General features: G+C 40.7%; 1 protein-coding gene across 1 annotated transcript in view; it reads right to left on the minus strand.

Annotated features, from left to right (window-relative positions):
* Nucleotides 1-41: 41 nt before the first annotated feature.
* bin3 (bridging integrator 3) overlaps nucleotides 42-15662 on the minus strand; it is a 31428-nt gene continuing 15807 nt past the window's right edge. The window contains exons 7-9 of the mRNA XM_088993629.1: nucleotides 5493-5634; nucleotides 4241-4375; nucleotides 42-2433 (exon numbers count right to left, since the gene is read on the minus strand). Of these exons, the coding sequence (XP_088849755.1) occupies nucleotides 2287-2433; nucleotides 4241-4375; nucleotides 5493-5634 (424 nt within the window). The 3' untranslated portion in view covers nucleotides 42-2286. The remainder of the gene's footprint in view (nucleotides 2434-4240; nucleotides 4376-5492; nucleotides 5635-15662) is intronic.

The following is a 15662-nucleotide window of genomic DNA, read 5'->3' on the forward strand; positions in this document are numbered from 1 at the left end:
TTCAGGATAGTCGAATGCAGTAAAAGGACAAACAAAGAGAGTGAAGTCAGTTCTCATTTATTTCCTTAATTTAAGCAAACAATGTTTACAAACTGATAAAAACCCTTCAAAGTAAAACGATTTAGTGATGTAAAAAAAATTACTTAATCGGGTTATTACGGTCACATTGAAAACAAAAAAATACAAGAAAAATGGAACTTGAGTAAAGTTGCATTTTTTTTAATGAGAAAGCTACTCGTAAAATTTAAAAGATCCACAAAAATATATTAAAAAAAACAATAATCAATAACCTGATCTATCCTGATGTGACAATCATATTTCTTGCCTTCCAGTCATGATTTTACAACAGTAAAAACTAAAAAGTACATTAATATTAGAATAGATCTTTCTTCATGGATGAATAGCTGCACTATTGAAAAAAACAAGTTTACAATTGAAAAAAAGGAAAAAAAGACCATAACATGAAGACAAACTTGGAATAAAAGCAGTTCAAAAGACACATTGATTAATCAATACTAAGCTTAAATTAAAAAATAAACAACACAATAAAAGTCAAAGTACGACACGACAAATGAAAGAGCACCCGGTGTGCATCTGTGTAACCTCTGACCCCATTTTTTTTTTTTTTTAGCGAGAGTGGACGCTTTTACACCAAATGCCCCTTTTGGCCACTAGAGGGAGCTCTTGTCTCGATTTTGCCTGAGCCCCGTCGTCGTCGTCGGTTCGCTTGAAGTAAACTTTGGAGCCATTTTAAGTACTTGAAGCGCCAGAAGCACGCCAACAAAAAACACGTCGAGTGTTAAAAATATCTCTAGAAGTAATCCACCAAGACAGTGACAAAAATAAAAACCCAAAATCAAACAGTAGTAAACGGAAGGCAGTTTGTCAGGAAAAAAAACAAGTGAAATATATTTCACAAATATTTTAATATTAATATTTTTATTATTTCATTAAATTATATCTATCTATCTATCTATCTATCTATCTATCTATCTATCCCTATATGATTTAATATATATATATATATATCATTATTTAATTTATATATATACAGTGATACCTCAGCTGACCTTAATTGGTTCCCAGAAAGTGTGTAAGGCGAAAAGTTTGTCCTGCAAACATTTATTTCCCATAAGAAACCATTAAAAATGAGAATAATCCGTTCCCAGGTCCCCATAAAACTTACTTTTCTCCAAAATTAGCCTTAAAACTACACAAAATATACCTTATTTTGTGTAAAATTAATGTGCTATTGGGCTGTAATTAAATAAAGTTGTTTTATTTACCTTTGTGATGGTCGTTGACGTAGTTGCCTCTTGATGATATATGAGTGAAGTTGCTGTGCTTTCTCAGCGACAATACCCTCACTCACACTGTCCCCTGCTAGCTGTTTGCCGTTAATCCAAATCAACAGAAGTTTTTGAACCTATTCTATTGCCTGAAACCGTTGGTTTGAAAACACAGAAACAACCTTAGCCACACGTAGCAATGGTTGACTTAGCATGCTCGTACTGGGATGCTAAGTCACACAAACGGACACATTGTTCGTGTTTTTTGATGATCTCCTTCTTCTGCTCGACAGTAATTTTCTTTTGTGTCTTCTTCGGCTTAACTCGAGCCTGTGGTGGGGTCTTTTTCGGTCCCATAATACCAAAAGTACTCCACTCGATAGCAAACCATGTCTGCACTCAAAGGGTGTGTGGAAAACTAGTCCGCCAGCCGGCGTGGCGCCGTGTGGTTTGGTTCGTCCGCCGAAAACTAGTTTGCATGCCAAGATTATATATTGTCGCAAATTTAACGTTCGTAAGGCGAAAAGTTCGTTAGCTAAAGCGTTCGTAAGCCGAAGTATCACTGTATATATAATGAATACAAAAATCTGTAGGACAATTAATGCCAAGTGATCTGACTTCCATTAAAAATGGACCACCACGACTATGGAATGAAAACTGAGGTGCTGCTGTTTTGGTTAGTAACAGAGTTATAATGTACAGAATAGCAATGGAAAAGAAAATGATTAGAAATATTATTTAACTGTCCAAAAATGACACTTATGACCCATTTTAATAACTTTTTACTGATATTGTTGCGAACCAACATAACCGGTGATTTCAAACGGGCATTTGATAGAGCTGAAAATACGGCGTTTTATTTTGGAAGGCGGATCGCGGGACGGCCGCCGTTTGAGGAAATTGTTAAAGTTGCATTTGGCTCAATGGCTTCTTTCAAAAGTGGGAAGGACTAACCAGTTGAAGCGGCTCGGGAATGTTCATCGCCTCCGTTAGCGTGTCAGTCGTCGGCCACGATGGAGAGAGCGCGCAGCTCGTTCAGCTTGGCCTCGCTCTCCTTCTGCCGCTGCTCGTCGGTGAGGCCCGCCTGGTCGATCTGATCCGTCAGCTCGCTGAAGACTTTGTACATTTCCGTGAAATACACCACCTGCCCAGAAAAGGGGGTGTGAGGGGTCACTGTTCGCCTAATATAGGACATTAAGACCGCATCCGATTTTTATTACAGGGATACCTTGGCTTACGAACTTAATTGGTTACCGGACAGAGTGTGTAAGGCAAAAAGTGTGTATCCCAAAAATGGATTTCCCATAGGAAACCATTAAAATGAGAATAATCCGTTCCCAGGTCCCCATAAAACATAATTTTCTAATTTTGTAAGCCTTAAAACTACACACAATATACCTTATTTTATGTATAATAAATGTGCTATGGTATTATAATTAAAGAAATAAACTGTACTATATAATAAAGTCGTTTTATTTACCTTTGTGATGGTTGTTATGGAATGGATAGCTTTGTGCATAAAGTGTTTCAAGGAGCTCTGGGTTGTACGTCTTGGAAGTTGTGATATTGCAACACTATAAACTTCATTAATAGCTGGTTCCCTTGCTTGTCTACTCTTCAAATTGTACAGATGGCTTGTGCGGGTTATTTGTGGAGCCTGATTGATGGGCTATTTTAACCTTGCAGTCAGTCTACACTCTACCTTTGAACTATCAATAAAGTTGAAACGAGTCCAAATTTCACTGTGTTTTCTATCCATTTTCTCACCATTTCACTTTTGTTTTTTTGTTCACTTTAGTTTTTTTTGTTTCAAGCTCGGTCGTCTCCCTTTCGTGTGTGTGTGTGTTTCTGTGACCCCTCCCCATGCTCACTGCAGCGTGTGTGCCCTCCCTTTCTCTACCACGGATCTTGACCAATCACGTGCGGCTTTAACCGAAGACCGAGGGCGGGGAATAGAGGAAGAAAAAAAAAAAGCCGCCTGCCAGCCATTTCAGGAGCTCCAAGAACCGGCTCGTTTGCGAATGACACATCAGTCATCGTGGCGCTCCGTGTGTTTGCCGAAAAATAGTTTGTATGCCAAGGTGATATTCTCGCGAATTTAACATTCGTAAGGCGAAAGGTTCGTTAGCTAAAGCGTTCGTAAACTGAGGTATCACTGTACATCCAATCCAATCCTGTACGACTGAGCGCATACACAGACGTGTTTGTAATACAACAAAATGTAGCGGCTCTCATATTTTGGAGCAGTGACTGTAAACTCCCAGCGTGTGTTCAAGAAACAATGACTATTGTGTTTTTTTTTTTTATCTTAACCCACATGCTGCAAGACAATGCGAAACATCTGATCGCTATTACATACAGGTGGACCAATCGCATCGAAACAAATGGCGTCAACAATATCGGCCTTTGTGCCTCGGTCGATTCTACCGTGGGAGAGGCCGAACGCGGGAGGAAAAAAAAAAAAGGGAGTGGAGAACGGAACCGAGGGAGGTCCAGCGGGCCACCCACGTGCGTTCTATGTGCGTAAGCGCTCATTCATGACACTCAAATGGTCAATTGCATTTCCTCCCAAGCGCCGTTTTGTTCCTTTTTTTTTCCATTTTGCAACTTTTTTCTTTTTGAGGGGGGGGGGGGGGGGAGGTAAATTGAAAGATTCAATTGTCCTCATCCTTCAAAGTTCAAAGCGCAGATTGAGCTAAAGCTAATCTCGTTTGCTAATCAGGAGTGTGCCATGGAGGAAATGACAACGGGCGGCCGGGGTGGGGAGGGCAGCTGCTTTAAAAAAAAAAAAAGGCATGTTTAGGGGGAGGGGGCACGGAGCCAGACAGACGAGGCCCACTCGAGTGGGGGAGTCGAGGTTTAATCGCATTACAAAAGAGACGCGGCACCAGGCGTACGTACGCACGCTCGCTTACTTAACTGCTGCTAGGGGGGGGGTGTCACTCACTAACCTGCGCCCGAATGAGAGCCTCGAAGCTGGGCTGGAAGTAGTCGATGCGGCTGTGGTAGAACTTGGGCATTTCGTCCAGTAGTTGCTTGTTCTTGGCTTCAAAGTCTTCCCTGACCGGTCGCAGCTCCTCTCTGGCCTGGGGAGGGAGGGGAGGGGTTGTCATGTTTAAAAATATGGGCAGCTTCTTCCAGATCATTATCAAATAAAATACAGGCTTAAGGCTTATTTAGTTGAACATTTTATGGAAACCCGGGAACGGATTATTCCCATTTTAATGGTTTCCTATGGGATTTTTTTTTTGAGATACACACTTTTCGCCTTACACACTCTGTCTGGGAACCAATTAAGTTCGTAAATTGAAGTCTCACTGTACTTTGTATGGCAAAAAACGTACAGGTTGACAGGTATGAAACCACCACTGGATTCATTTTTAGACACCATTATAAAATAATTGTCACCCCCTAAAAATGTGGCATGAAAAACCAAGTCACCAAAGTCACCGGCGCCTGCTTTTTTTTTTTTTTTTTGGCTCTAAGAATGATATTTGCCTAATTCCCACGGAGAAGAGCCGCCCCAAAAAAAATGGCTGTAATCACGACCACAGTGAGGAGGAGGAGGAGTAGGTAATGTGGGCAGACATGGCTGTGAGTGGACTCGAGCACCACCGTGCTCTCTTTCTGCACGAGTGTGCGCGTGTGTAAGTGTGTATTAGCGGGTCTACTGTCGACACCTAACGCACCATGAATATGCGAGAGGGTGAGACTTATGGAAGGGAGAGAGAGACAGGATATTTAAAACAGAGCATATTGCTGTTTGTTTTTTTGGGGCGGTGAATTATGACACAATTGATTTAAAAACAAAATGGCAGACGCGTGTGTTTTTGTTTTCTGATAGTCTTTTCGAGTGCGTGTGGATTGAAAAGGGCAGGCGTGCAGAGGCCTCTTCCAGTCTTTCACCCCCCCGAGGCTGCTTTTCTCAATTCGTGTGGGTGGATCTCCATGTGAGGATGTGTTAGCGGCAACGTTAGCGACGCTATCTGCGAATATGCGCGGTAATGGCATGGCGTGTGCACGTTTATGTGTGTGTTTCCAATTCTCAATGACGAGCCAGTAGATGTGCAGCGGTAGCTTTTTCAAAACTTGAGAGCTAGCGTGGGTGAAGGACTGTGCCCATATGTGCTTGACTATTTTTTACACATACCCCCTGCGCACTCTCTACTATTCGCAGGTAGGGGGCGCCGTATCTCGTCATACCTGATGCAGTTTGACCATCACAGGCCCGGTTTTCTCTTTCTCCTCATACTTCTCCACTTTGGACTGCAGGCGTTTGTAGTCCTGCAAGGTCTGCTCGCGGCGTTTGACGGCCATGTTGAGGCTGGGGAAAACTGCGCTGTACCTGGGAAAAGATCAAGCACTTGGAATAAATTCGAAATATGGTCGCTCCATTAACTTATTCACTGGCAGACGATGTGCAAAAATTGTCTCCACTCCAGTGCCAGGGTTTTTGTCATTATCACTTGAATTCCAGAACCCACATAATGTTAAGTTTTAGGACTACATAAACATTCAATGCAGCATTCGAAACCTTAGACTATCTTCTTTCATAAGAAAAAAAAAAACAGTTAATTCCAAAATTATATGGGTCTGGAGTTATATGAGCTTGAAATGAGGGCAGATGTCCAAAATACAATGCAATACAGATGCTCCCCTACTTACGAACATTCAAGTTATGGTACATATGAACATTTTTGCAGCAACATCTGTAAAGTGTCCTTGAGAGTTTGTATAATAATAATAATAATAATAATAATAATAATAATAATAATAATAATTACAGTAAAGTCTCGTTATATCGATATCGGATATATCGATAGTCCCGGTTATATCGATACTATTGCTATGCACGCACGGACAAATTTACATGCAAACAGGGTCGGATATATCGATAGTCCTGGTTATATCGATATTTTTTCGGACTCCCTTGAATATCGATATAACGAGACTTTACTGTAATAATAATTATTATTATTATTATGCATTTTGTTTTTCTACTTTCATTCTTTTCATCACTTTGCTGCTGTGAAATATAAATTTCTCCACTGTGAGGCTAATAAAGGCAAATCCAATCCAATTATTATTATTCACTCCAGTTGTACATGTACATATCTTTATAGAACATATATTTTATAAAATATTTAATTTTCAGTCCAAACCTTAAACATTGAAGCTGGAACAAATTGCTCATATGGAAAAAAAAGGGAAATGCTGCCCTCTTGTGGAAGGCAAAAACAAAAAAAAAACCAATACCTAGGTCTGGCCAACGCTTTATCGCCATCCAGGCAAGAAAAAAACAAAACCCGAACAAATTCGGGAATGGCAGTGACTGATTTAAATACGGTAAAGTCTCGTTATATCGATATCGGATATATCGATAGTCCCGGTTATATCGATACTATTTCTATGCACGCACGGAGAAAATTACATGCAAACAGGGTCGGATATATCGATAGTCCTGGTTATATCGATATTTTTTCGGACTCCCTTGAATATCGATATGACGAGACTTTACTGTATGTAGACAGGAATTTCAGTTTGCAAAAAGCATGTTTATCAAAGTCAACGTTCCTCGTCTGCCTATGAGAATCTGAGTCTTGGCCACTAAAAATAGGAGAAGATTCTTCTGTAACTTAGCAACAGAGTTGGGCGCTTCATCGCTGGACTTGTTGCGCTGCTGTTGATTTTTGCGTTTGAATGGCGACCAAGCAAAAATGGGATTTGAATCATAATAAATTTCATGTAATGCGTCGTAACAAAAGAGAAGATGAAGAAAATTAAATAAAATGAGTCAAGGCAACTATTATGGGACTTGAAGGCAACAAACAGTTTTGCATGGAACATCTCCCGCAACAAGGTTTTGCGCCACAAATTATTTTTAGCCTCAAAAGGTGCAAAAACTGCTTCCAAAACAGATTCTAGTGAATGGAAATCATTTTCGATTGGATTCAATTAGCCTTTGTTAGTCCCATAGTGGAGACATTTACATTTCACAGCAGCAAAGTGATGAAAGTAAGAGGAAAGGAAAGGAAGAAGTAGAAAAATAAAATACAGAACCTGCTGTAAAGGTAGCCACTCTTGCGGCGCCATCTTGAAATCAAAAGTACAAAAACTAAATAACAAATAATATGACAACACAAAGACAAAGTCGTTCAATCTTAAACAACTTCTGAATCCTCTATGTTGTATGAAGCAGTACCAGATGGAGGAAAGGATCAAAGCGTCCTTTTCACCAGTGGATCAGGGACGTCATGGTGAAATTTTCATGCCTGCTACAAGCTAAATGTTGAAAGCAAAAACGAAGCTGTCGCATCCATTGACAAGAGATTTTCACGCGTCTCCTGTCCCACATAAATCCTCTTCAATTCCAAGCCGCGACCGTTCCACATACATAGTAAAGTAAAAAGCAAAAACATGTATCTATCTAGCTCTATCCAGCTCCATCCATCCATCCATCTTCTTATAGATGATATAGCCATCTATTCGCCAGCTAGCTAGCTAGCTTGCTATCTATTTGACTTCCAGGTTGCGTGAACGCTGGCGCGTGTGGCTGCCGCTGCTCACCCACAGAAAAAAAAAACTATTATGTGACTGTAAAGTGACCTTGAGAGTTTTGAAAGGCGCTTAGAAATGAAATGTATTATTATTATTACAGTATATATGTCTTATATTCTGAAAAATAGCATAATAAGTGCTTCATATTAAATAACGACTACATAAAAAAGATACAGATGAGCATCATTTTGAAGATACGCTATTAGAGTAGGAGTGTAAAAATGACACAAAATGATTCGCGGAGGTGTGTACAATAGGTGAGTCACTGGCCAAAAATCGAACATTTTTTTTTACATATTTATTTTTCAAATGACTCATTTCAAGCATTTTATCGAGCCCGAGGTCGCACTCTGCAACGACAGATCGCCTCGTGCTGTTATTAAACACTCAACATGTGGGCTTCCTGACTGACATTTCCTCTCCGAACTGATGTGGGGAACCTGCCAGCGACCCCCTTTGGCCAAATGACACGTCGATCTCACCGATACATCTTAAAGGACACCATTTTTTTTGTTTCCTAACTGACATCAGAAAAACATTTTATAGCATCTAAAATACCCAAAACACACAGGCTGATATTTTTAGTCAAATGCAAAACACCAATAAAAATGAGTTAAAGTGTCCCAAAACTACTTCAAAATGACCTCGGCGATGGCGAGTTTCAGAAGGTCCCGCCCCCTTGTACGTGACGTCACGCCAGGACGTCTTCGCCTTGCTCTAGAATCATAACAATGGCTTCAGATTCGGAGAAGATGCTTTCTTGTTACTCGTCCAGTATGAATATGATTCAAATAGTTCTGAAGAGGAAAGCATAAATGTTTGCAATCGATTAAAGAAGTCCTTCCATATCATTTTGAGCCGTCAGGACTCCAATGTAGCGTCCCAGAAAATGCACAGGATGGCGCCGAAGCTCCGGAAATGGGCGCAATCTGCAGGGAATTTGTGTCAACTAGTATCGAAAAGTAGTCTTGGTGCAACACACAATGATTCACCATCGCGTTATTTATGTGTTTTCCTTCTAATTTCACCATCAACATGAAGTTTTCAGACCAAACAAAGTACCCAAAATGCATTGTGTGTTGCTTTCTCGGTCAGGGGCGTTCCTGACGTGACGTCACGTCAGGAATCGTCACCAACGCAAAAACGAGACTTCCTGAATATTCAGCGCGAATCTTAAAATGTAAGATATAGCTATATGCCGTGGAATCTTTGTAAAATACGCTCAGTAGAAGTCATTTGAAGTCATTTTACAAATTATGGACACAACTTGTCCGGTGGCGAGTCAAAAGCGATGAGCGGTGGTGTTGGATTTTTTTTCCAGACAAGTGGGGATTGTTCCCGACAGGAAGTGGATCAAGGAGCGGCCTTCGCAAGGTGACATCATCATCAGAGTTCACCCCCCCCCCCTCCAACGCCCACGCTCCGACACTATTTATAAACAACCACTTTGACCCAGTTCACGGCATGTTGATCCTCAAGTCAACTCTCTGCGGACGTTTGGCGCGTTACGCAACCGCCGCCGCAGAACGTGACGGCACCCCTTACAATGAGCGATTGATGACACAGCAAAAGATCTCAAAACGGCGCCAGCCGGGGGCCTCGTGGTCTCCTCACGTGCGCACTTACACCTGTCGGCGAGGGCCAATTTTGTCATGACACACAGCTGGCGTTTGTTCGTCAACGCGTGAAAAGGATTTTCAAGTGGCTTCTCCGCGTGGATGCTGACGTCTGACGGCGACGTTCGGGGTGACTCAGTTGTATACGAACGGGGGTGTGCAAACTTTTACTGACGAAGAGTCGGCCTATAGTTAAAAAAAAAGGCAACGACGCAAAGGCCACGTGACACTTTTTATCCTTCGTTTGGTTACGAAACGACAGGTGCGGATAAAGACATGGGATAGAGTACAGAGTGCTAACATTTAGCAACATTTTGTATGTTACAATTGTACATGTCTGGTATTTAGGCAAATACAGTAAAGTCTCGTTATATCGATATCGGATATATCGATATTCCCGGTTATATCGATACTATTTTTATGCACGCACGTTATCGGATCGATAGTCCCGGTTATATCGATATTTTTTCGGACTCCCTTGAATATCGATATAACGAGACTTTACTGTAGTAAAAATATTTCCACAACTTTTTTTGTGTGCAAGTGATTCACAGTACAGTCAAACCTTGGTTTTTGACCATAATCTGTTCCAGAAACCTGTTTGAAAACAGATTTGGTCGAAAGCCAAAACATTTCCCTTGATCATCAATTTACCATATTTTCCGGTGTTTAAGGCGCACCTTCAATGAATGAAAAATGTTTTCCAAATATAATATACAGACGCTCCCCTACTTACAAACATTCGAGTTACGAACAACGGTACATACGACCATTTTTGGAGTAACATATGTAGTATTCTCTCCAGTTGTACATGTCTTTATATCGCATATATTTTATTAAATGTATATTTTTCAGTAAAAACCAATACAGGTTACTTATACAAGCCTTAGCCATATTTATATCAACCTTAAACATACTTATATAAGCCCGAAACATTCATTCCATCCATAATATAGCACTGAAGCAACTTACAAACAAATTCACCTTACGAACAACCATTTGGACCACATATCTCGTACCACGTATCTCGTTCGTAAGTTGGGGAGCATCTGTATAAATACATAAAATTTTCCAAATATAAGGCACACCACATTATAAGGCGCTACAGTAGAGGCTAGGGGTACGCACTACTTCTTGGGGGGAATGGTGACGGTAGTTGCGAGACCTATTGAGGCTCAATATAACTTCACATGTGCACTTTTGCAGAAAATCAAGGCTTTTGGGTGTGCCTTACACACCGGAAAATAGGGTAATCAATGTCTGCTCACAATGGAACGCTACACAAGTACAATGCGTCGGTGACAATGACACGCGACACAAGGAAGTGACGTAGAAGGAAGCGTAGTGGAGTCGAGTGGTGCATTCAGGTGCACTCAGTTTGATTGAGAACCCATTTTCGGTTGTAAACAGAGGCATAAAAAAAACAAATGTTTTTGGTTAAAAATCAAATTAGTTGAGAACAGAGACGTTCGAAAACAGAAAATATTGAATGCGAACGCAGTCTGAAGTGAATTTCAGAGCTGGGGGTGGAGATTTGACAGGTCACTTCGTGGTGAACAGACGGGATTGAAATAGCATCTGGCTCAGGACGCGTGTTTAGGAAGCGGTGTCAGTCCACAAATAGGGAAGTCGGGCCAGCGAGCCAAGCCAAAGTCTGGACAAAATACCCTTGGTCTGGTCCGAGGAAGCTGACCATGCCATCACATAACAAACAAAAAAATACACAGCAGACCACGAAAAGAAGGACAGGAGCGGGAATTGTTGACGTGCTAAGCTATGAAAGTGAAGAGTGATCGAAAGAGGCAAGTCAGTGGTGCTGCCGTGAATGCAAAACGGCTTCCACCTGTTTAGAATCAGTTGTGTGTGTGTGTGTGTGTGTGTGTGTGTGTGTGTGTGTGTGTGTGTGTGTGTGTGTGTGTGTGTGTGTGTGTGTGTGTGTGTGTGTGTGTGTGTGTGTGTATATGTGTGTGACGAAAACGTGAGTGGGAGTTTGATCTGCTGCAACTTGCCTTATGCTTTGTTGATCAAAACTCACACATGCTGCTAGTTTGGAAAGAAAGCAACAGCAAGCACCCTTAGGTCCAAAACACTTAAGAGTGAAACTTTGGAAACCAATTAAAAAAAAACACACACATTAAAAAAAAACAAATATACAGTGATACCTCGGTTTACGAACCCCTTGAATTACGAACTTTTATGAAAATTTTACCTTGGCAGACGAACTATTTATCGGGATACACAATTTTTTTCTGCGGGTGAGCAGCGGCAGTCACACGCGCCAGCGTTCACTCAACCCGGAAGTAAGATTGGAAGCTAAAAATGCAAAGCTTTCCGTAATTATTAGCAAACCTAGCTAAGACTCTAAAAGCTAATTTCCGAAGCCGAAATACAGAAAACCGCCAAAAACAGTTCTTCAAGTTTCTCCTGTGGCCATCTCAGTGTCCAGACCTCAAACCTATTGAGTAACAAAGCTTCCAGTTGAATGTCAGCCTTAAGCAGGCAAGGTCGAGACGCAAATCTCCAAACAGAACTCGACTCGCCACAAAATATACAAAAGGCTAAGGTTCTGATAAGATGAATGCCTGCGTGCCCACGCACTCCCGTACCCTCCCCACAAACAAACACTGTGATGTCATTCAGGGACCCCCCCCCCCACATCCCACTGAGTGGATTAAGTGCACATCTGGGGCGACAAGATAGAAAAGACACAGGGAGGGAAAGAGCACCTTGTGTGTTTACGACATATTTTTTTTAAGTATAAAGTCCGTCCGGGTACGTTTCCTATTCAACACAAAAATCGCTAATAGTTTTCAGATGCTAACAATGGGGGAAATGTTCATTAGTGACGGACTAATGGAATCTTAATGGAAGCTTGAAAGAAAGATATATAGCGGAGCTGTTAGGCAAGCTGGACTGTTGAATAAATTAATAAATCGCTTGATTAATGACTAAAAAAAGGGGACATTAACAAATTTCGGACTGCGACGGGCATTAATGGCGAACCTCACGGCAATCTTGGGACGCTTGTCATTTTTCCTCTCAAAACGACTCGCCGGGAAAACTGGGCCCTTTGCCATATTCCCGAGCCGGCCCACACGTCCGCCTGCCGCCCACCAGGAAAGAGGAAATTAGAACCATTCCATCCTGTCATTTCTCCGCCACCGGAGAAAAGGAGGAGAAATGGAAAGGAGTCGGATGCTAACGTTGAGCCACGTGGAGTCAAAAGTATCGTTATGAGCTTGTTATAATTGTATTGGATTGGATTCACCTTTATTCGTCTCGCAGTGGAGAAATGTATATTTCACAGCAGCAACGTTATGAAAGGAAGATGAAAGACATAATAATAATAATAATAATAATAATAATAATAATAATAATAATAATAATAATAATACTCCAGACAAAAAAACAATGGCTTCAGAGAGTTCAGATTTGGAGAAGATGCTTCCTTGTGACTCATCCAGTTATGAATATGATTCAAATAGTTCTGAAGAGGAAAGCATACATGTTTGCATCCGATTAAAAAAGTCCTTCTTGTGTCCTCCTTTGTGTCCACTTTTATGGTGTTACCGCAATTGGTAATGTTGGTGCAACACACAATGATTCACCATCACGTTATTTATGTTTTTTCCTTCTAATTTCGCCATCAACACGGATCAACACGATGTTTTCAGACCAAACAAAGTCTTAAAATGTACAATACAGTGAGACCTCAACTTACAAACTTTTTGTCTTACAAACGTCAAATTTCTGAAAATTAAACCTTATAATAAGCACTATTTTCATAATACACACCCACCACGGCTGGCGGAGTGATCTTCGGCGGAAGCACACGACCGAACAGCACCAGAGGTTAAGTTACCAACAGTCCTTATGGAAGGTGACTCTCCTTCCATACGCCATCAACGGCCATCAAAAAGGTAAATAAAACTTTATTTTACAGCACAGTTTATTTCTTTAATTACAGTCCTCATGCAATTCCCTTTGACCTTCGACCTCCAAAGCCATTCCATCAAGCCATAAATGACCATCACAAATGTAAATAAAGTGACTTTATGATACAATGCAGTGTATTTCTTTCATTGCAATACAATAGCACATTTACTATACATAGAATAAGGTATGTTGTGTGTAGTTTTAAGGCTTATTTAGTTGAAAAGTATATTTTATGGAAACCTGGGAACGGATTATTCCCATTTTAATGGTTTCCTATGGGAATTCTTTTTTTGAGATACACACTTTACGCCTTACACACTCCGTCTGGGAACCAATTGAGTTCGTAAGTTGAGGTCTCACTGTATAGCTATATGCGGTGGAATCTTTGTAAAATATGCTCAGTAGAAGTCATTTGAAGTGATTTTACAAATTATGGACACAACTTGTCCGCAAGTGTCGGTTGTCCTTTAAGGAGCATTTCAGTCCATTTTTTTATTTCATTTGTGGTCTTCTAATGGACGAGTTAGCATGAAATACACCTAATAAGGATTTGTCTTATTATTATTATGATTATTTATACTCTGATGAGCGTTTCAACTTTTTATTAAATGATCCAGTGAGACAAATAAAGCGTGCAAGAGCTGTTTTCCGGCATGTTTAAAGGGGGGGGAGGAGCCACGGGAGGAAGCAAAACCTTAACAGGCCCTCCGGAAGATGAGTGGGAGCATCCAACCACTCCCTTAAGTACCTCTGCTTTGCATGCCTCAGTGTGTGTGTGTGTGTGTGTATGTGTGCGTGTGTTTATGAAAAAAGAAGGAATGGAATAGCACTCTGCTTGCTCAGATGGGGGCGACTTTTAGGAGCAAGAAGCGTATAAACTGTCTTCCAGACTCACGTCCAGCAAACTGCTCCGACGCGCGTTCTTTTTTATAACAGCACATTGGAGCTCTTCCGGCGGTGCTTGGCTGTGCTTCTCACGCCGGAAAATACGTTTTGAGATAATGAAATGTAAAATGACGCTGTGAAAAATCATTGTTTAGAATTCACTGATCGACTGTCAGATGATGTGGAAATCTACGTCCACTCCAGTGCCAGGGTTTTTGTCATTGTCACTGAAATTGCAGGACCCACAGAATGTTGAGTTTTAGGACTACACAAACATTCAATGGAGTATTAGAAACCTTAGATTCTCTTCTTTCACCAGGAAAGAAAAGCGTTAATTCCTAAGTTATATGGGTCTGGAGTTATCTGACGTTGAAATGGGGGCAGGTGTCCAAAATACAATGCAATACATACATAATGGTTTATATAGCGCTTGAACAACAGCTGAAGCTCTAACAAAGCGCTAACATGCAAAAAAGGGAAATGCTGCCCCCTTGTGGAAGGCAAGAAATTGCCAGAGGTCTGGCCAGTGCTTTATCGGCACCCAAGCAAGAAAAAAAACAATATCCAAATACATTCGGGAATGCCAGTGAATGAGTTAATTACTTAATTGATTAACTCATTCACTGCCAGACGATGCGCCGAAATGTGTCTACCCCTGTGCCAGGGTTTTTGTCATTTTTAACTCAAATTGCACATCCACAGAATTTTGAGTTTTAGGACTACATAAACATTCAATGCAGCATAAGAAACCTTAGATTCTCTTTTTTCATCAGAACAAAACAGTTAATTCCTAAATTATATGGGTCTGCAGTTATGTGACTTTGAAATGAGGGCAGCTGTCCAAACTACAATGTAATACATATACAGTAAAGTCTTGTTATATCGATATCGGTTATATCGATAGGACTGCTTATTACGATACTATTTCTATGAACGCAAGGAGAAAATTTACATGCCGCAGGATCGGATATATCGATAGTCCGGTTATATCGATATTTTTTCCGACTTCCGAGAATATCGATATAACGAGACTTTACTGTACATATTGGTTTATATAGCGCTTTAACAACAGCTGAAGCTGTAACAAAGTGTTAACATGGGGGGAAAAAAAGGAAATGCCGCCCCCTTGAGGAAAGGAAAACATTGCCAGACGTGTGACCAGTGCTTTAAAAAATAAATTTGGGAATGGCGCTCCATGTCACACTTTTCAATTCCCAAATACATTCGGGAATCTCAGCGAATGAGTGCTAAGTAAGTATCAGTACAGAAAAATGATGTGAAAAAGAAGCAATGTTGTGTTTCTTTACAGTCAACCAACCTCACTTAAGACAAACAAACAAACAAACACATTAATTAATATTAAAACAAATAAATGAGC

The sequence above is a fragment of the Hippocampus bargibanti genome, linkage group LG04 (genome assembly GCF_051943395.1).
Source record: "Hippocampus bargibanti isolate YZ-2025 linkage group LG04, ASM5194339v1, whole genome shotgun sequence".
NCBI lineage: Eukaryota > Metazoa > Chordata > Actinopteri > Syngnathiformes > Syngnathidae > Hippocampus > Hippocampus bargibanti.